The following is a 21,115-nucleotide window of genomic DNA, read 5'->3' on the forward strand; positions in this document are numbered from 1 at the left end:
TCCTGGTTATGCCATTTGTCCCCATGTGTGCATGACTTCTCCCACTATCAAGAGACCAGGCACATCTAAACACAGAAGCTTTAAAACATTGGGAAATACTTATTTGCACTTTAGTATTCTTCCTCCAGTCTGGATATTTTATTGCGATTGTAGTTCCTTTATTTGGAAAGTTAAGCTGGCTTTAGAAAATGAACATATTACAATTGTTTAGAAAGCAATCCCGCCTGGTCTAAAATTTCAGCTCAAGAGAGGGCTACAGAAAGACGTCTGGGCTATTTAGTGAGACCCTGACTTTGTCAGGGCTGGGAGTATGACTTGGCGGGAGAGCACTTGTGTAGCTTTCTCAAAGCTCTGGGTGAGCCCCAGTGATTCCCAGCACTGCAAAATAAATGATAAAGTTTGGGAGCATTTGCCTCTGTGTAAATGCTACCATTAAATAAGAGGGTGTGGGAGTGGGTATTGGGGTGAGTATGGAGGAAGACAAGAGAGGGTGTGGGAGTGGGTATGAGGGAAGACAGGAGAGGGTGCTGTGGGAGTGGGGATAGGGATGGGGGGAGGAGGGGGAGGGGGAGGGGAAATGTTGCTAGCTCTAAGACCCAAAGGGGAATAGTTTATTGACATGTTCTCTTTTCTTTTCCTCTTTGGACATTTTATGTATTTACATCTCAAATATCATTCCCCTCTAGAAACCCCCTATCCCATCCCCCCTCCCCTTGCTTCTACCCACTCACTCCCACATCACCATCTTGGCATTCTCTTTGGGGAATTGAGTCTTCACAGGACCAAGGACTTCTCTTCCTATTGATGCCAGAAAATGCCATCCTCTGCTACATGTGCAGCTGGAGCCATGGGTCCTTCCATGTTTACTCTTTGGTTGGTGGTTTAGTCTCTGGGAATTCTGGGGGATCTGGTTGGTTGATATTATTGTTCTTCCTATGGGGTTGCAAACCCCTTCAGCTCCTTCTGTCCTTTCTCTAACTCCTCCATTGGGGACCCTATTCTCAGTCCAGTGGTTGGCTGTGAGCATCTGCCTCTTTATTTGTCAGGCTCTTGGAGAGCCTTTCAGGAGACAGCTCTATCAGGCTCCTGTCAGCATGCACTTCTTGGCATCTACAATATTGTCTGGGTTTGGTGACTTTATATGGGATGTATCCCCAGGTGGGGCAGTCTCTAGATGGCCTTTCCTTCAGTCTCTGCTCCACACTTTGTCCCTATATTTCCTTTAGACAGGAGCCATTCTGGGTTGAAAATTTAGAGATGAGTGGGTTGCCCCATCCTCCAACCTGGGGCCTTGCCTAACCTCTGGATATGGTCTCTACAGGTTCTCCTCCCCTCTGTTGGGCATTTCTGCTAATCTCATCCCTGTTGGATCCTGGGAGCCTCTTGTTTTCCTGGCATCTGGGACTTGCTGGTGGCTATCCCAGTTTTCTACACCCCATCACTACATATCTCTGTTCAACTTCCTGACCTCTGTATATCATCCTAGTGTCCTCTGATACATGATACTGCCCTCATTTTTCCCCACCCCTCTTCTCTTTCCCCCACGTCCCTCTTATCCTCTACCTCCTGTGAGTATTTTGTTCTCTATTCTAAGAAGGACTGAAGCATTCACATTTTGGTCTTATTTCTTCTTGAACTTCATGTGGTCTGTGCGTTGTATCTTGGGTATCCCAAGCTTTTGGGCTAATATCCACTAGTAAGTATATACCATGTGTGTTCTTTTGTGATTGGGTTACTCACTCAGGATGATATTTTCCAGTTCCATCCATTTTCCTATGAATTTTATGAAGTCACTGTTTTTGATAGCTGAGTAGTACTCCATTGTGTAGATGTACCACATTTTCTGTATCCATTCCTCTGTTGAAGGACATCTGGGTTCTTTCCAGCTTCTGGCTATTATAAATAAGGCTGCCATGAACATAGTGGAGCAAGTGTCTTTTTTATATGTTGGGGCATCTTTTGGGTATATGCCCAAGAGAGGTATAGCTGGATCCTCAGGCAGTTCAATGTCCAATTTTCTGAGGAACCTCCAGACTGATTTCCAGAATGGTTGTATCAGTCTGCAATCCCACCAACAATGGAGGAGTGTTCCTATTTCGCCTCATCCTTGCCAGCATCTGTTGTCCCCTGAGTTTTTGATCTTAGCCATTCTGACTGGTGTGAGGTGGAATCTCAGGGTTGTTTTGATTCACATTTCCCTGGTGACTAAGGATGTTGAACACTTCTTTAGGTGCTTCTTGGCCATTTGAGATCCCTCAGTTGAGAATTCTTTGTTTAGCTCTGTACCCCATTTTTAAATGGGGGTTATTTGGTTCTCTGAAGTCTAACTTCTTGAATTCTTTGTCTTTGTATATATTGGATATTAGCCCTCTATGGGATGTAAGATGTGTCCAGTGACACTCACCTGAGCCAGGAACAGTTGTTCGCAGGAACTCAAGTGTCACCGGTCAGCAAGCTTGGAATGCTGAGTAAAGACCCTGTTTCAAAAGAGCAAAACAGGCCAGGTGTATTGATTTTTTTTTTTTATTTATTTATTTATTTATTTATTTTTGCCTGCCTTTGATCCCAGCACTGGTTGGCAAAGGTAGCTGATCTATGTGAGACTGGGGCCAGCCCAGTCTACCATAGCAAGTGTCAGGGTCTGAGGGGGCCACATAGTGAGATCCTTGCTCTCTGGTGTGCTCTCTCCTGCTCTCTGTCTCTCTCATACACACACACTGCACACACACACACACACACACACACACACACGCACACACACACACACACACACACACACACACACACACACACACACACACACACACACACACACACACACACACACGCTCACGTTTTGGTGAGCACCGCTCTGCACCTGCCTGATGCTAACAGTTGACTCCCCCTCTCCCCGCCTCTTCTCCACAACCCTGCAGAGTAACCTGATACATTCCCTGGGACTGAGCCACCATCTGATCACTCTGAATTTCATCATCATCTCTTTTGGCAAGAAAAGCGCAAGGTCTTCTCCAAGAGTGAAGGTGACGGACACTGACTTCGATGGCGTGGAGGTCCGAGTATTCGAAGGCCCTCCAAAACCGGATGAGCCGCTGCGCCGCAGTGTGGTCTATATCCACGGAGGAGGCTGGGCCTTGGCCAGTGCAAGTAAGTCCCCGTCACCTTCGGGTGGCTCCGTGTGCTTGGCTCTGGGAGGGCCCCTTGGCTCTCGGGAACATCCTGGTTCCTATGTCGCCCTGGCCACCTGATCAGTGCTTCTCTCGTTTATGTGGTTATGGTCTAGAGAGGTTTCTCCGTCCTTCCTTCCTTGTTTTCTTCCTGTCTTTCTCCCTGTCTTCCTTTGTGTCTTCCCACCTACAGCACTGGGGGTTGAAACCATTGCTCGTTCATCTAAGACAATGGCTGGGTCTACAGCAGAGCCGACAGCCCCAGCCTTTGTTGGATGACTTCTTAGTGCTGATTTCTTTGAACGTATTTTCTGAGCTAAGAACGTAGCCTAGGTGGCAGTATTGAGCATCACGCACGAGCTCCCGTGATCTAAATTGTAGACGACTTACTGTAATAATCCAGTGATACTGGCTTTCCCTATGACTATAAGCTCAACTTTACCAGAAGTTACCGTATTTACCAGCTCGTGAGGTAATTATCTGTAGCCCTTATCGACTTGATTTTGAGGGCTTTTTCTTACACAACAGAGTGGGCATTGCTTAACACGTGGTAAATCAGCATTAGCTTTTGAAACCCAAAGAGTAAAATACAGAAAGTATGCAGCTATTAAAAGAAAACAGTGTTTCCAAGGGCTGAGGCATTTTCTTTGGAGTCGGACTTCAAAGAAGCAGGCTGCTTAGCACCACATCATGAGCACATCCTGTCTCAGAAGCTCAGGCTCCTGCCTGTAGTACTATGACCTCCTTCTTCATCCACAGTCCAGAGCTTTTGGTATTCTCCCCACAGAAAGCATATCACAGGCTGGAAGATGGCCCAGCAGACAGAGGTGCTGGCCACCAGGCCTGATGACTGAGTTCCATCCATGGGACCCACGTGGTGAAAGGAGAAAATTGACTCCCAGAACTTGTCCTCTGACCTCTACGTGGGCCTTGTGGCATCCTGACACAAGATACACAAAAATACAAATGTAATTTTAACAAACTAGAAAGAAAAAGTGATTCAAACTAGGGCTCTTCCTTTATTATGTTTTTATATGAACTTTTAATTCACAAAATATAAAATGTTCAACTCTCTTTCACAACTCTGTCTCATTTAGCTCCACACCCATCAGGTCTTCTATTATTCACGGGCTTGTTCCCACTGCTTACGTGAGTTTGTTCAGGACGTGACTCTTAATGCAGATACTTACAGTTGAGGGCAGACCTGGACCGTGGGTCGCCACTGTATCCCTTGATTCTTCATAGCTATGACAAAACACTGAAGCAACTTAAGGAAGAAGGGAAGGAAGGGAGGAAGGAAGGAGGGAAGGAAGGAAGGAAGGAAGGGTGGGTACCGGCTGGTTTTGTGTGTCAACTTGACACAAGCTGGAATTATCACAGAGAAAGGAGCCTCCCTTGAGGAAATGCCTCCATGAGATCCCAGCTGTAGGGCATTTTCTCAATTAGAGATCAAGGATGGGAGGGCCCCTTGTGGGTGGTACCATCCCTGGTCTGGTAGTCCTGGGTTCTATAAGAAAGCAAGCTGAGCAAGCCAGGGGAAGCAAGCCAGTAAGAAACATCCCCCCATGGCCTCTGCATCAGCTCCTGCTTCCTGACCTGCTTGAGTTCCAGTCTTGACTTTCTTTGGTGATGAACAGCAAAGTGGAAGTGTAAGCTGAATAAACCCTTTTCTCCCCAACTTGCTTCTTAGTCATGATGTTTTGTGCAGGAATAGAAACCCTGACTAAGACAGGAAGGAAGGGTTTATTATAGTTTACATTCTGAGGGTACAGGCCATCCATCTGGGCAGGAAGGAAGGCCATGGGCAGAAACGTGAGGTGACTTGTTACATTGTATCTTCAGTTTTGTTGTTACTTTTTTCTTCAGTCCAGGAGCAGGACCCAGGGAATCCTACCGTCCCCAGTCAGGATGTGTCTTCCTTCCCCAGTTAACAACTCTAGAAACTTGTCGCAGACAGACCCAGAGGTGATTTGTACATCTTGTAGAATCGACAGTGCTAAGCTTTATAGTCACTCTTGTGTGCTAGAGACAGAGATCCAAAGTAAATAAGATGGGTCGCTGCCTTGGATGTCTGTGGCCCTGGACATGTGTCAGCTGAGATGTCCTATCCAAGACAGGAAGTATAGATGGCAGAATGTGTGGTTATGAAAGTCAGCCTGGCCACTGCCCCCTTAGTTTTGACTGGTGTGCCCGAGGGAGAGCTGGGCTGGCACGTGTCTACAGATGGGCATGCAGTCTTCTAGAAGGCTTGAAGACTTCTTAGAAGCACCTTCTGCTTCTGAGTACTTACTTCCCTATCACTAAGGAAGGAAACACTAGGTCCTCTGCTGAAAGAGTAAATCTTTTTTGTTGTTTGCTTGTTTGTTTGGGGCAGGGTTTCATGGACTTAGGCTAGCCTTACTATGTAGCTGGGAATGACCTTAAACTTCAGATTCTCCAGCCCTCCCCTCCTGAGTGCTGGGATTACAGCAATCTGCTACCTTCCCAGGTTAATGTGGTGTGAGGTTCAAACCCAGAGCTTCACGCCTGCTAGGCGGATGCTCTATTAATTGCGCTATATCCCAGTCTGGTGGGTTTTAATGGATTGGAGAAAAATTACAAGAAGTCAATCCTTACCTCTTAAGATTATTTTGTTCCTGAGGGCATTTGAGTCTCCTTTCTAGGAAATAAGACTTCCTAAAACTCTGCTTCTCTGTTGGCAGAAAGAAACTAACCACCCTATTCCTCACATTGGTAATTTTCCCGAATCACAGGATGTTGAAAGTATAAAATCTTATAATTCTAAGGTGGAAACAGCTCATTTGCTGTGATTTGTCTTGATAGTGTATATTTGAAGAGCTTCAAAATCAGAATTGAGGTGGTGGGTTTCATATAGCCCAGTATAAAATAAATGTTTAGTAAGTTAAAAGCATAAGTTAAAAACTCACTCAGTACTGATTTCCTGTTGTAGTAATTACATTTTATTATAAAATAGATTTAATTTTTGCAGTTGAGTGTGTCTGTTTGCCTTTCGTTCTTCCTCCCTTTCTAACCATCCCTCCCTCCCTCTGAACCCCCTCCCATTTCCTCCCCCTTCCTCTTCCCTCTTTCCTCTTTCCTTCCTCTCTCCCTAACCTCTTCTGTTTTTGGTTTCTGGGGTTTTGAGCAGTCTCACACATCCCAGGGTAATGTCTACGGCAGCCTTGAACCCCTGATCCTCCTGCCTCTGCCTCTCAGGTACTGAGGTCAGAAGCAACAGCTACACGCCTGGTTCACATGCACTGTTTAGTGTTTGTTGTTATTATTGTCTCAGTCTAAAAAACAATCTACACTCGGTGGTGCGTGAGAGTGGACAGGGGGAACGGCCACCTTTGTAGTGATTCATTCTTCTCTCTTAGAAATCAGCTACTATGACCAACTGTGCACAGCAATGGCCGAGGAGCTGAACGCCGTCATCGTTTCTATTGAGTGAGTAGCTACCACTGGTCATAGCTCTTACTAAGATTTCCATTTTTATTTTGTATGTGTCCCTGTCTGTGTCTGTGGCTATGTGCACCTGAACGCCGCTGCCCACAGAAGCCAGAAGAGTGTGTCACATCCCTAGGACTGGAGTTGCGGGTGTTCGTAAGCTGCCCAGTATGGGTGTTGGTACAAAACTCTGGTCCTTTGAAAGAGCACCAAGCACTCTGGGCTGCTGAGCCATTGCTCCAGCCTCCAATAGTCATCATCATTATTAACAAGAAATGCTAAGTAATAGTCTAGTAAATAAAGATAAAACACGGCATTAAATGTTGGGATGACAGATGTGTCTACCTACTCCATATTTTTTGAACAGGGTTTAGTAATACATTGATTTACTTTGAATATCTATGCATTTGTTGACTGTGGTGCTAGGGACTGAACCTAGCACCTCATATGTTCAGAGAGCCTGCTACTGAGCCGTATGCCCAGGCTTTTTAAAATGTAGTCTTTTGTAAGTCTGACCGAAACTTTTTAAAACTAAAACAGTTGGGATTTGAAAGAGAACCTCATTGCCAGCCAGGACTGTTTTCCTGAAGTACGTTTCTGTAACCCTCGGAAGACAGCGCTGTGCTCAGCAAACACCAGACATGGAACTGTTAGTAAACGGTGCACCGGTCTCTGCGGGCTCTCTCACACGCCGGTTTCTTGAGCAACTATGAAGTATCTGAATAAGTTGGCAGCTCATCACTGTCTCATGCCAGCCTGGCCCCAGTGCTTTCAGTCTCTTGACTCAGACTTCCCTCTGTGAAGGTCCTGGACAGCTGCGTGGGAAATTCCAGCCACTTTCCTCTGTTTGAGTTTATCTCTGAAGCCAGCTTCCGTGTTTGAAGGGCCACACGTTTGATCTATTACGTTCGCAGTAGGAAGTAATGCTCGTGGGGGTAGTGGAGATTGTTTGTTGCTGAGTCGGTTGTTCTAAAAAAACTTCCCCGCATTCTCAGGGAATTCAATTACAGGCTGTATCACGGGTGAATGAAGAGTCCGAGTTTCTAAATTCTCATATAAATCATCCCGTAGTATAGCATGGTGGCTTATGCATGTAGTCTGAGCATTTAGCTAGAGACAGGAGAGTTGCTATGAGTTCTAGGCCAGTCTAGTCTGTCTGTGTAATAATTTCTAGGACAATCTGGGCTATAAAGTAAGGCCCTTTGTTTCAAAACAACAGCAACAACAAAAACCAAAACCAAGCATAGGGAAGCTGACGCGGTAGATTGTTTCTGTGCAAGCATAGAGACCTGGGTTAATATCTCCAGCACTCCCCCCACCACCACCAAAATAACCCAAACAACAACAGAACAAACTGATAAAACCCAAAAAAACAGATGTGGTCGGGCCTGCTATTATGGTTTCAGTGCTGAGGAGGACACTGGAGGCTTGTTAGTGAGCCAGTCTAGCTGAGCTGCTGAGCTCCGAGTTCACCAAGAGACCGTTTCTTAAAAAAATCAGTAAAGGGTTGGGGATTTAGCTCAGTGGTAGAGCTCTTGCCTAGCAAGCGCAAGGCCCTGGGTTTGGTCCCCAGCTCCAAAAAAAAGAAAAGAAAAAAAAAATCAGTGAAAAGAAATAGAGAAAACACCAAGTGTTAACCTCTGACTCCTCGCACACATTTACAGGAGTGTGAAGCAGCACACATGTACAACACACACGCACACACACACACACACACACACACACACACACACACACACACGTGCAGACATATATGCCCGCACTCCCCCCACCCCTACACATTACGTATCTTACCATCTTCCTCACAGAATAGCAAGCGAGTCCTCTACAGTAGTCAGCTAGCTAAGCAGACGCATCGGTGGCATGTGGGACTATAGGCTAGAAGCTTTGTAGGTTCCCAAGCCTAGATTGGAGGAAACTAATAATGCCACATGACCAGGCAGGGAAGGCACCGACTGCTTATATGACCCAGGCCCATCCAGTTCTCCCTTTCCTCTGCCTTCTTCCCATTCGTGGCTTTCATCCCCCATGCCCTACTGCCTATCTGAGGTAGGATCATGGATTTTTCCTCAAGACAGAAAGCAGGAACATGGGTGCCAGCATCTTGTGTGAGGCTGCAGTGTGAGCACCGAGGAGACCATGCTGACTTGGGATGGGGACCTCACAGACTTGTCTAGGGGATCAGTTTAGATGGCTGGAATAAAAGGGCCTCTGGTGTTCAGCAGGGAATCCTCCTGCCGTAGTGTAGGTGCAGAGCTGCTGTACTGAGGTGTCAGGCAGCCCCAGCCTGTAATAGAAGCCTGGGCTCACACAGTGCGGCTGAGGAGGCTTCCACCTCGGCAGATTTAGCTGTAGTTGCTTTGTACAGCTCCCTGCTCTTCTGAGCCTGCAGCTCACCTGTCAGATCTCTGAGGACTCTTGGGTGAAGTTCAGCAATGCAGGAGCCATTCAACAAACAACTGTGTCTTCACAGGACATAGAAGGAGCCAAGCCCTTAGAACAAAGCCCTGGAATGTGGTATTAAAGAAGCTTTAGGGGCCCTTCAGTGGTTTCTGCTCCCTGTACTTATTCAAAGGCTTAGAGAAGGAAGGAAATCGGCCTTGCTTCACTTGGCACCCGGAGGATCTAGCCTCAGCCGGCTCTTGTTTACCTACCCTCAGGACTTCAGTAGCAACAGTGGGCAACACACCCTGAGCTCTTGCTACACACCCTGAGCTCTTGCTACACACCCATCTCTACCTTGAAGTCTCTCAACTCCAGTGACACAGGTGTCACTGTTGAGTCTAGGCTTATGTAACACCCTGAAAGGTTGATTAGGTATGTTCAAGATTTTTAGAAAGACCTAAAACTCTGAAGCCATTCCGTTCTCTTCTTACCTGCCCATTGTGCTGACTCAGGGTAACGGGCACCCAGATGTTCACCACTGGGAGGAGCACAGTACAGGGGCACCTTCAGGCAGCTCACTGACACCCATAGGCAATATGGGATGAGAGATCCTTCCTGGGACCAGAAAACAGGAACGCTTCACCTGGATTCCAGCACCTTATATAAGGCTGCAGTGTGAACGCCGAGGAGACCATGCTGACTTGCGATGGGGACCTCACAGACGTGTCTAGGGATCAGTTTAGACAGTTGGAATAAAAGGGCCTCTGGTGCTCTCACAGGCTTGTCCAACCTGTGGCTAGCCCATGGGTTACATCTGTCCCAGGATAATTATGAATACACTGAGATGTATTTATAGATGGCAACATTGTGACGCAGTGTCAAACTGTTGGACACCTCTTAAAGCACAGAGTGGCTAAGTGTGTGTGAGGAGTGCTGTGTCAAATGACAGATTATTCAGTGCTCACTTACTGTGGACAGTAATTATGAGATAAGGGGGTTTGGGCCCAGGACAGCCACAGAAAGCCTTATATCTCGTGTTGTAGCTGAAAGATAGCCAACATCACATGACCATTGTATTCTCCCCAAAGAGACTGTTCAGAGATCTAACCTGGGAGCACAGTTATTCTCACTGACTCACTTCTTTCCCTTTTATTTTTTTTAAGATTTATTTATTTTATTTATATGAGTACACTGTAGCTGTCTTCAGACACACCAGAAGAGGGCATCAGATCCCATTCCAGATGGTTGTGAGCCACCATGTGGTTGCTGGAAATTGAACTCAGGACCTCTGGAAGAGCAGTCAGTGCTCTTAACTGCTGAGCCATCTCTCCAGCCCCCCTTCTTTCCCTTGAATGCTGATTTACTTTCTCTCCTGGGTCAATTGCAGTGTTAAGTCCTGATATCAAAGAGAAAGATGTAGCTCTCACCCTCACAAGTCCAAAAACCTTGGCCCATAAGTTTAAGTGTGATGAGCGATAGGAAGTGGGTGGTGAGCAGGAATTGAGCACCTATGGGCAGGACCGCCTGTTTGGAGAGTGGGGAAGGCACCTTTGAGAAGGCGGTATTTGGAGAGTGGGGAAGCCATCTTTGAGAAGGTGGTATTTGGAGCTGCCGGTGTAGCTCAGTTGCTTGCAGAGCTTGCACAAAGCCCTGGATTTGGTCCCCAGCCCTGCATGGTAGTGTTTGCCTGTGATGTCAGCAGTAGAGCCATAAAAGCAGGAGGACCAGACATTCAGGTCATCCTTGTCTACATAGTGAGTCTGAGGTCAGCCTGGGCTACCTGTAAGACCTTTTCTGCAAGAAACAAAAGAACAAAACAAACTTTAAAAGAAAAAAAAACAAAGACTTGTCAGAACAGAGTCCCTTAAGGGACAATGAGACCTAGGTAGACAGAGGACCAGGGTTGTGAAGTCTGGGGTGATAGGACGAGAAGGCTTTTGGAGAGAAAGTGAGAGAGAAGACTGTCAGGGCGCATGCTCCCACAATGAAAACAAGAAGGAGGGCAGAGGATCCAGCAGCATGGCAGATGCTGAGGTCTCCCAGAGCCTCTCCTCAGCAGAGAGACCGGCTGCCACAGGGCCCCTAGGGGTGGCTTTGCTCCGTGTGGATTGGGCCTTTGGTGAAGATCACATCTTGGCTGGGGCAGCCTGGCCATGGAGTCACCTCATGTCATAAGCAGCAGGAATTGGGATTCCTGTGCGCGCGCTGCCTGTGCTGGTCTGCAGGGCTCAGGGACAGGCCTGCCAGCAACACAAGCCTTTATTTTGTGATGTTGGTAAAGCCAGGGCCGCCTACTTAGGGCTGTCCAGGGCACTAGGCAGGTATCACGTACTAACTGTACAGTATGTATCTGGTAAATAAAAGTTGTCCTATCTGATTACATGGTAATATCTTTAGTTATATAACCCAGGACCGCCTTGTTTTACATTCATAAAGTAGAATATTTCTAATATACTGTCTTTTAACCTTTGCTTGGACCATAGGACATAAGGGACAAGAGAGATTCATACTTTCTTTTCAAAGGTGTAATATGAGATAATCTGTTAGTTGGGGTTCCCTAAAGGAATAGGTCAATTGAGTGGATATGTATGTAGTGAGTGCATGTATGTGCATATACGAAGGAATGTGTATGTAAAGAGGATTTATTAGAATGGCTTACAGACTGTGATTCAGGTAGTCTAACATTGGCTGTCCCAACCAAGGTTAGCCAGCACAATAATAAACCTGTATCTTGGTTGTCAATACACATAGGATGTTGGATAATATTAAATTCTATAAGGGATTTATCATACACCCCTTTTTGTTGTAGAAAACGCTCAAATTTTTGTTTTTAATTAAGTAATTTATTCTACACTTATTTGCTATTCTATGTAGATGCCTTAAGCCACGTAACATTCCACCAAATGTCAGGACTGCTTGAAGCTTTGCCGAGCTGTGGGTTCCTGCTGCTGGTTTAGTTGCACGAGATGCTGATGTGCGTGGGCTTTGATGGCTGTCCTGGTATTAGCACTGGGCACTTCAGGGCCTTGTTTTTATTGTCCATAACATTTGGGGCTATGAGCTTCCAAAGCCACAGTGCTTCTTATGGGACAGCGTGCAGGGTCCACATGCTTAAGTAGGTATGTGGCAATCTGAAAACCACATGGTCACCTACCTCACTGTAAATCTGCCTCTCTTTGTTCTTCTGTTCCTGGAGCCGTTAAGTGGAGCCATGCAGAGGTGACACAGGGGTAGACTGCTCTCTTCAAATGTGGGGACGCTATGGGTTCCAAACCCACACACACACAAACCCACACACACACACACACACACACACACACACACACCAACAGCAAAAAAACTGGGAAGATCAGCTCAACTCGAACCTCCCCAAACAAATCAGACAACACAAACTGAGATCAGCTCAACACATGCTCCATGCTCACTCGGTCATGCCTGCTCCAGCCAGCATCAAACAACATCACACAGTTTAAATCTACAGAGAGAGGATCCTGTGGCTGCTTCCAGAAAATAGACTGTTTGATTCTCTTTGCTGAAGCTAAGTTGCAAATGGCTCTTTTCAAACATTCTTAGTTTAATTGTGTTGTCTCTCTGACGGCGTCTTAGATAAAATGCCAAAGGGGGAAGAAATGCCTTTCTCCTCCACTTTAGAGTTTGAGGTGGGAGGGAGTGGTTCAGAGAGATTGCTCATTTGACAAAGTATTTACTGTGCAAGAACGGAGGCCTAAGTCCCACCCCTAGAACTCACTTAAAGGGGAGAAAAGTGCCCATTTGTAATCCTAGAACAAGAGAGGTGGAGGAATTGCTCTTGGGGTTCACTTGCCTGCCAGCCTAGTCTACCCTGTAAGTGCCAGGCCGGTGAGAGACTGTCTCAGAAGGAGAGTGAAATCCTGAGAAATGCCAGCCAGGGTCGACCCGTGACCTCTGCATATATGTGCACACACATGCTTGTACCTCGAGACACACGTGCACACACAGCGCTATGCTGTGCTCCTTTTCCAGAGGTGACTGAGAAATCCAATGGGCTGGGAAACCTGGCTCCATTGGCTCATGCCGTGCTTTGTGGATCCCTCTTCAGCCTCTGTGGCGACACCAAGAGAGGAAGCTAGAAGCCACAGTCTCCGGAATAGCCTAGGTTCCTTCTGTAGTGCTGTCAGGGTGTCTGGGCTGAGGTTAAGGGTGAGGTTTGCTTCTGAACAGGGAAAGGGAGTCGAGATAAGCACCTGGAACTTGGAGTGTCTCGGCCTTTGCAGATACGTCTCAGGAAGGCGTTTCCTTCTCACAGTCTTGGGGACCAAACGCAGGACCTGATACATTGTAGGCGAGGGTTTTGCTGCTGAGCTTTTGTGAGCCTCTGGAAGTCTGGAGCTGGGAATGGCACACTGGGATAGTCGCACTGTTTAAAAAGACTTCACATCGGGGAGTCCTCTGGCAGTCAACCTCTAAGATTTTTGTGGAGCCTCCCAATATCCATGTAATTTTTGAGTCCCCACTGGGTGTATTTGTATGTTTGTGGATGCATGTGATAAGCATATAGAGATCAAAGAACAACCACAGGTGTTCATCCTCAGGGGCTGTCCACTTGCTTCCCCCTGAGACCCGGTTCCAACTCAAACTAGGCTGGTTGGCCAGCCAAGGACTTTTACCAGTTTCTGCCTTGCCTGTACTTGGATCATAGCACATACCACCATGCCTAGCTTGTTACGTGGGTTCTGGGGATCGAAATCAGGCCCTCCTTGAGTGTTCGCTACCCACTGAGATATCTGTTTCCTCCCACCTTTCTGAGACCAGCATCTCATTCTGTAGCCAAGGCTGTCCTGTAGCTCGCTGCTGTGTGGACCGGGCTGGCCTCATATTCCCAGAAGTCTTCTTTGTCTCGGCCACTGAAGTGCTGGGGAGATCGGAGGCGCCACACCTGGTTTATTGAGTGTCTGCCTATGCAGTCAGTCAAGTCTTTGCTCTAATGGCCACCCTCCTTTGCTGAAGGATTGGTGGTCAGGGTGGTGTGAACACTTCTGGTTCTCAAGAGTCTGGTGTTGAAAGTGGAAGCAGCAAGGGAGACGGGTGTCCAGTGTTCATACCCAAACTGCACTTACAACAGAAAACAGACGGCACTTGATTCCCAGTGCAGCTCCTGTCTGAGCTTCTCCTTTCCCTCTCTTCCTTCCAAATTCTTTCTCGTCTTCCTCCTCCTCTTCCTCCTCCTCCTCCCCCCTCCTCCTTCTTCCCCCCCCCCTCTCTCTCTCTCTCTCTCTCTCTCTCTCTCTCTCTCAACAGGGTCTCATGTAGCCAAAGCTGGCCTTGTAATTCTGGGGTAGCTGGGTTCACAGGCCGTGCCACCATGCCCTGGTTTTCTGTGCTGCTGCGGGTGGAATGCAGGGCTTCATGGTAGGCAGACACTGCACCAACTGAGCTCCATTCCCAGCCGCTACTGCACGTTCTTTTAATAAAAACGAACGTTGGTAAAGGAATTCATAGATTGTTCCTCTGGGGTCGTCTCTATCCGATAGAGAGCTCGAGATGTATATAATTATTAATTTATTTTGGATTCCCCCTACTGAAGATCTAGACTCTCTCTAGCCTTTTATGGTTTCCATGATGAACTGATTGAAATTTCCTTGGGAGAAGGAAAAAACAGTATATGGGGAGACTATGCCCCTTCTCTCTGTTGCACTGAATCTAACGGGAAGATGACTTCATTCTCCACTGTCAGACAACCTTTCACCCACCTGGCACAACCTGAGGCGAACCTTGTCCATCCGCGGGCAGCTGGCGGCTTGGCTTCCCGGTTATGTCAGTTTTGAGGGACAATGCTTGTTCCAGCCGTGTTGGACACTAGTGAGCTTGCAGATGGCAGATTACTAGTCTCTCTTGCTTTGCCTCCTTTCTGTGGTCATCGTAGTAAATGCTGAAGGGTTAGGGGCTGGAGGTAGAGGACCTGCATTGCATAAACATCTGGTTTTCATGCCAGCACCATTTGAATTACATGACTGTAATTCCAGCACTCAGGAAGAGGTGTTCAAGATCATCCTCAGCTTCATGGTTTGAGGCTAGTCTGGGCTACAGGAGACATTGCCTCAGCAAAAGAAAGCATTACCAACAGGGCCACTGCTCAGTAGAACTCTGACATTTGACTCTTCTTAGCCTTTCTTCTTTTCAAGAAATTCGAGGTGTGTGAGTTATAGTGTATTGTCAGAGAGCTTGGCTGCTAGGAAGGAGAGATTCAAAAAGTTATTGAAAGAAGTGTCCCTTAGAATGAAAGATAGGGGACTTTTGATGAGGAAATGATAGGGAAGAATCCTTGGTGGCAGTGAGGGGACCAGTATCTTGCAGTGGAAACAGGAAGTGGCCTGGGAGGGAGGGGAGAGAGAGAAAGGAGAGCATGTGATGGGGTTCTGACATGTCTGAACTGGTGCAGCCCTGGGAATTCTTGGGGATTTTTCTTTCAAGATAGATGTAGGAATTCACCCAACAGTACTGGAATTGGAATATTTGGGGGCAGGGCTCACATCTCAGTGTTTTTGAGAAACTGCTAGCATTAGGTGAAGTGCAGGCAGAATTTAGAAAGAAAGCGTGGGTGGTATATTTATCAGGCTTGTTTGTTGAGACACTGTCCTGCAACTACAGGCCTGTACTTGCTATGGAGCTCAGCTAGTCTCGAACTTGTGGTGTTCCTCCTCCCCGGTCTCCTCAATGCTAGAGTTAGTGTTGGAATTACATATGTGCAGAGTACCACAGTGCTGGAGTTACATGTGTGGGCAGGTTACCACAGTGCTGGAGTTACATGTGTGGGCAGGTTACCACAGTGCTGGAGTTACATGTGTGGGCAGGTTACCACAGTGCTGGAGTTACATGTGTGGGCAGGTTACCACAGTGCTGAAGTTACATGTGTGGGCAGGTTACCACAGTGCTGGAGTTACATGTGTGGGCAGGTTACCACAGTGCTGGGATTACATCTGTGTGCAGATAAGCACATCTGGTGAGGAAGATAATCCATTGGACTTTGGTAAGGCTTTCTATTGTTCATGATGTGCAGTTCAGGCTTGTCTCAAGCTCACTATCTATATAGCTGAATTTGACCTTGAGTTTCTGATCTTCCTGCCTTAACCCTGTGTGCCACCTTCTCGGACAAGGAAAAGCATGGTGTTAATGTGTGGTAATTTTGTATTAAGAATATTGCTAATGCACCCAAATGATGATGTTTGTTCTGTGACAGCAAAAACCTGGTTTGAAGATTTACTGTGCAAATAAGGTAATGTGAACCTTCAGTGTGTGACAAAAACCACATACTCAACAACATACATACACACAGACACACACACACACACACAAACATACACATGCTCACATATACATGCTCACACACACACATACACATGCACATGCACACACATGTGCCTGAGTGTACACACATACAGTTCTAGCTCTGAGTTGGACAATGATGACACATGCTTTTCCAGTGCTTTCCACGGACATAACTTGGAGCTTGAGCAGCAGACAGCGGGCACACTCTGTCCCTTCGTCCTTCACTTCTTCTCTTGGGGCTCTCACATGCTAGGCAAACACTGTACACTGAGCTGTATATCAAAGCTTTTGTTCTGTTTCATGTTCCAAGAGAGGATCAACTGCAATTACACAGGTTGAGTTTGAACTCACTCTTGGGACTCACTCCAGTTCCAACTTGGTGGTATTATTGGCCGAGGCTCTGCCACTAGGCCAAGCTGTCTCCTTTCATTAGATAAAACCCCCATGAATTTCCTTCTTACTCTTAAGTTTTCTATGTCTATAAATACATTGCAAACACTGTTAGCTCTCTCAGGGAAATGTTACCATGTTGAAGTGACTGGAATCTCACTGCTTTCAGTATACTCGTTCTCTGCTCTATGAAAGGAATATCTTCCTTACCAAGTAACATTAAGGAATATTTTAGCTTGAGCAAATGTGCTAGGTATGGTGGTGCACCCGTGCGATCCCATCGCCCGGGAGGCAGGGATATGCGATGGGTCTTTGTGAGTTCTGAGCCAGCCAGGGCTACACAGTTAGAAACAGTCTTTAAGAGAAGGGTTACACAGAGATCAAATGATTATGGGTATGGTGGCACCAGGGGCGCTGGTGATTGAATTTAGAGTCACACGTGCTAGGTGGACTCCCCTAGATGGAGTCTTAATAAGTTGCCCAGTCTGGCCTCAACTTCTTAAGAGACTGAGATTACAGGGCCCATTGTGGGTGGGGCATCCCTGGGTTCTGTAAGAAGCAGGCTGAGCAAGCTAGGGGAGGCAAGCCAGTAAGCAGCACCCTCCATGGCCTCTGCATCAGCTCCTGCCCCCAAGTTCCAACCCTGCTTGAGTAAACCTTTCCTCACCAACTTGCTTTTGGCTTATGGTGTTTCCTCACAGCAAAGGAAACTCTGAGACAGTGATGGGATGACAAAAAAGAAAAAGAAAAATGATATTTTCATGTCTTGACTCCTGAAGTGCATCTGTTTTTGGTTTTTTTGTTTGTTTGTTTGTTTGTTGTTGTTTTTTGTTGTTATTGTTTTATTTGAAATCAGAAATTACATGGAGGAGCAGGGATAAATAGTCTTGAGAGATGCTGCCACCTAGTGGAATAAATGGTGTAACCCCTCCTGTCCAGGGAGTAGTATTGCATGCTATACTGAGCTGTATCCCCAGACCCCATTTTTTCTTTTTTGTTTTATGACAAGGTCTCACTAAGTGTCCCAGGCTTGACTTGAACTCTCAGTGCGTAAACCAGCAGGACTCTTTTTTTTTTTAAAAAGATTTATTCATTTATTATATACAAGTACACTGTAGCTGTCTTCAGACACACCAGAAGAGGGCATCAGATCTCTTTACAGATGGTTGTGAGCCACCATGTGGTTGCTGGGAATTGAACTCAGGACCTCTGGAAGAGTAATCGGGTGCTCTTAACCGCTGAGCCATCTCTCCAGCCCCCAGCAGGACTTTTGAGTTCAGGATTCTGCCTCGACGTCCTAAGAGACTGGGATTACAGCCCAAGGCACTCCTTGAATGGCCAACTCTGCCCCAGAAACAAGTGGAGGTTCGATCAAACTTCCCAGAGAAGGCTCCGAGGATAAGTCAGGTTAAGCCCAGGAGGAGAATGGGAAAGTGTGCGAGCCGGACTGAATTGTCCACACACATGGAACCCATCCCGAGCGTGGGCCCTCGTCAAGATCAGGGTTCTGACACTTTTTACAGAACAAGACAGCAGAGACCTCTGGTGCTGCAAAGTGTGCCTTAGCAGGAGACCCAGGAGGGTCCGGATGAGGCTGTGTGCTAGCTTAGCTTTCCCTCTGTGCTAGCTTAGCTTTCCCTCTGTGTCGTTAAAAAGACATTTTCCTAATGTTTCTTAATGTTTCCTCTGTCGTTAAAAAGACATTTTCCTAATGTTCCAGCCTGCAAGGGCATTCCTTGGATTTTAATGGCTCCTGGCACAGGCCTCTTCAGCAGATAGCTTTATTGTAGTCATCGAATGGAGTAGGGTAAGTTGAGGCCAGTGAATTGGCTGATGCTGTCAGCTTCTAACCCAGAGTCACCAAGTGTGGTAGATAGACTTTCCTAAATAAATCCCAAAGTTCTTTATGGAGCCGCCTGTATCCTCATAAGGACCCTAATGAGGAGCACCTGCACGTTCAAGCCAGAAGCTGATGGCGGCGGACAGTTTGGTGTCTGAGAAGCTGGGTTTTTGTTTGTTTGTTGTTTGTTTTTTGAGATAGGAGCTTGCTGTGGGGCCCAAGCTGGCCTCAGCCTGTAGAGGGCACAGAGGTCCTGGTGCTCATGGGTAAGCACTGGGGGAACCAGAAATGTTAAACACACAGGCTTGGCCCTTCTAAGAAAGAGATGCAAAACCAGTTTTCCTCCCAGAAGACTGAGAATGGACTTAGTTAAAAGCCTAGTGGCCTTTGTGCTACCTGTATGACCGAGACCACACCAGATCCCCCAGACCCCTAAGATACCACACGCAGTCAATGTATAGAACCCAATCTTCATGGAAGCAGCCACATGTACTAAAAGGTAAAAGTTTTAAAGTTGCCCCCCTAGACACAAAGTTTAGAGCAGAAAAAAAAAAAAAAACAGGTTAGGCCCCAGAATTGTATGTTCCAAGAAGCCTCTCCTAGGGCTATAGAATAGATAATTACATTGGCCAGCTCAACAGCTTTCTCCCAGAAACTAGCTGACCATAAATCTTAGAGAACAATCTTGAGAAGCAGGAAACAACTTCTCCTAGGAACTAGCGGACCATAAAGTTAAACAACCTGAGAAGCAGGAGACAGCTTCTCCTAGGAAACAATCTTGGGGGACAGAGAGTTCTTCCTTGTGATTTTTCACTGTTATTCTACACACTTTCCAATGACGCCATCCCTGCCCCCTCGGGTTGTGGTTTCTCCCTTTAAATACCTCTTCTCCCAGCCTCTCGGGGTCGAACTCCACTGCCCCTGCGTGGGATAGGAGTCTCGACCCCAGTGCACTGGTTGCTATCGATAAACCTCATGTGATTACAACAAGGACAGTCTTGTGTGAGTTCTTGGGGGGTCGCGTCATCCCGAGACTTGAGTGAGGGTCTCCCCACTCCGGGGGTCTTTCAGTACTTTACGAAGAGTTTTGATGTAGTCAAGCCTTAAGCTTTATTGGGCTTGTGGGATGGAGGTAACGATCACCAGGAAACGCTCCAAATTGTGCTGTACTTACCGGAAATAACCTGCCCGGTGTCAGACCCTTGAAGTGTGAACCCACACTGGCCACTGGGTTGTCTTGGCTGACACTGCTTTGTTGTCTCACACAGATGGACACTCTGCTGGCCTTGTGGTCACAGAGACGCCAATCCTCCTGCCTCAGCCTTCCGTGGGAGTATCCGTGCTTGGTGTGCTGGTTTGCTTTTCTGTTGCTGTGATTTTGTCTTTCTCTCTAAATGTCCAGTGGCCATTAAAACGAGGCGATGCCCTCCCTAAAGTGAGCACTAATTTTGTCTTCACAGATACAGGCTAGTTCCACAGGTTTATTTTCCTGAGCAAATTCATGATGTCATCCGGGCCACCAAATACTTCCTACAGCCAGAAGTCTTAGACAAGTACAAGGTGGACCCTGGAAGAGTCGGCGTTTCTGGAGACAGTGCTGGTGGGAATTTGGCTGCGGCCCTTGGACAGCAGGTAACAACAGCGCTGCCTCAGGGGCCTTATGATAGGAGGGGTGGGGTGAGCATGCACGGCTGACACCCACGTTCTTCACACAAGGTGCTGGGCTACCCGCCGTGTGGCTAGCTAGCGCCCTCATGTGACCATGTCCCAGGACTTTCCTCATCAGGGCTTTCTGAAGCGGGCACTGAGGAGTGTCTGGGAAAATGTTAATGTTCCTCAGGAAGATGTGTGGACATGAAGTAACCCCACTGGCTTACATTTCAGTTCTTATGGCTGTTTTCTTAGAGTTTTAAGAGAAATTAAAATACTAAGCCATTTTCTAAAGTTGTATTTATTATTATTATTCGGTCACTTTGTTTTGTTTTTTTTTGTTTTTGTTTTTTTTTTTTTTTTTTTTTATTTGAAGTAGCACTGGTTTGTCTCAAATTCTTTCTGTAATTTAGATGACCTTGTACTTCTGGTCCTCCTGCCTCTACCTCTCAAGGTTTAAAATTACAAACCTGTACTACCATACTCCCAGTTTCTATTCCTCCTCCTCCTCCTCCTCCTCCTCCTCCTTTTTTAAAGATTTATTTATTTATTATGTATGGGCACACTGTAGCTGTCTTCAGACAGCAGAAGAGGGCATCAGATCCCATTCCAGATGGTTGTGAGCCACCATGTGGTTGCCGGGAATTGAACTCAGGACCTCTGGAAGAGCAGCCAGTGCTGTGAACCGCTGAGCCATCTCTCCAGCCCCTTCTATTACTTGTTTTTGTTTTTGTTTTTTTGTTTGCTTTGAGGTCAGACTAAACTAAAACTTCTGATCCGATTGGCTTAGCCCTCTAGAGTGCTGGGATTGAAGGTGCATACCAACCACTCCGGGTTCATGGGTCTCAAAGACAGAATTTTGGCTTCAGATTGGAGAGCTGTAACCATAGCTAAATCCCGTTGTTCTATGAAGCCTTGGGAAGGTGAAGATAAT

General features: G+C 46.8%; 1 protein-coding gene across 2 annotated transcripts in view; it reads left to right on the forward strand.

Moving 5' to 3' along the window:
• Nceh1 (neutral cholesterol ester hydrolase 1) overlaps positions 1–21,115 on the forward strand; it is a 65,065-nt gene that overhangs the window by 39,467 nt on the left and 4,483 nt on the right. For both annotated transcript variants that reach the window (XM_032897366.1, XM_032897367.1), the window contains exons 2-4: positions 2,916–3,144; positions 6,542–6,611; positions 19,992–20,163. In XM_032897366.1, coding sequence (XP_032753257.1) covers positions 2,916–3,144; positions 6,542–6,611; positions 19,992–20,163 — 471 coding nt within the window. The remainder of the gene's footprint in view (positions 1–2,915; positions 3,145–6,541; positions 6,612–19,991; positions 20,164–21,115) is intronic.

This window comes from Rattus rattus, chromosome 3 (assembly GCF_011064425.1).
Source record: "Rattus rattus isolate New Zealand chromosome 3, Rrattus_CSIRO_v1, whole genome shotgun sequence".
NCBI lineage: Eukaryota > Metazoa > Chordata > Mammalia > Rodentia > Muridae > Rattus > Rattus rattus.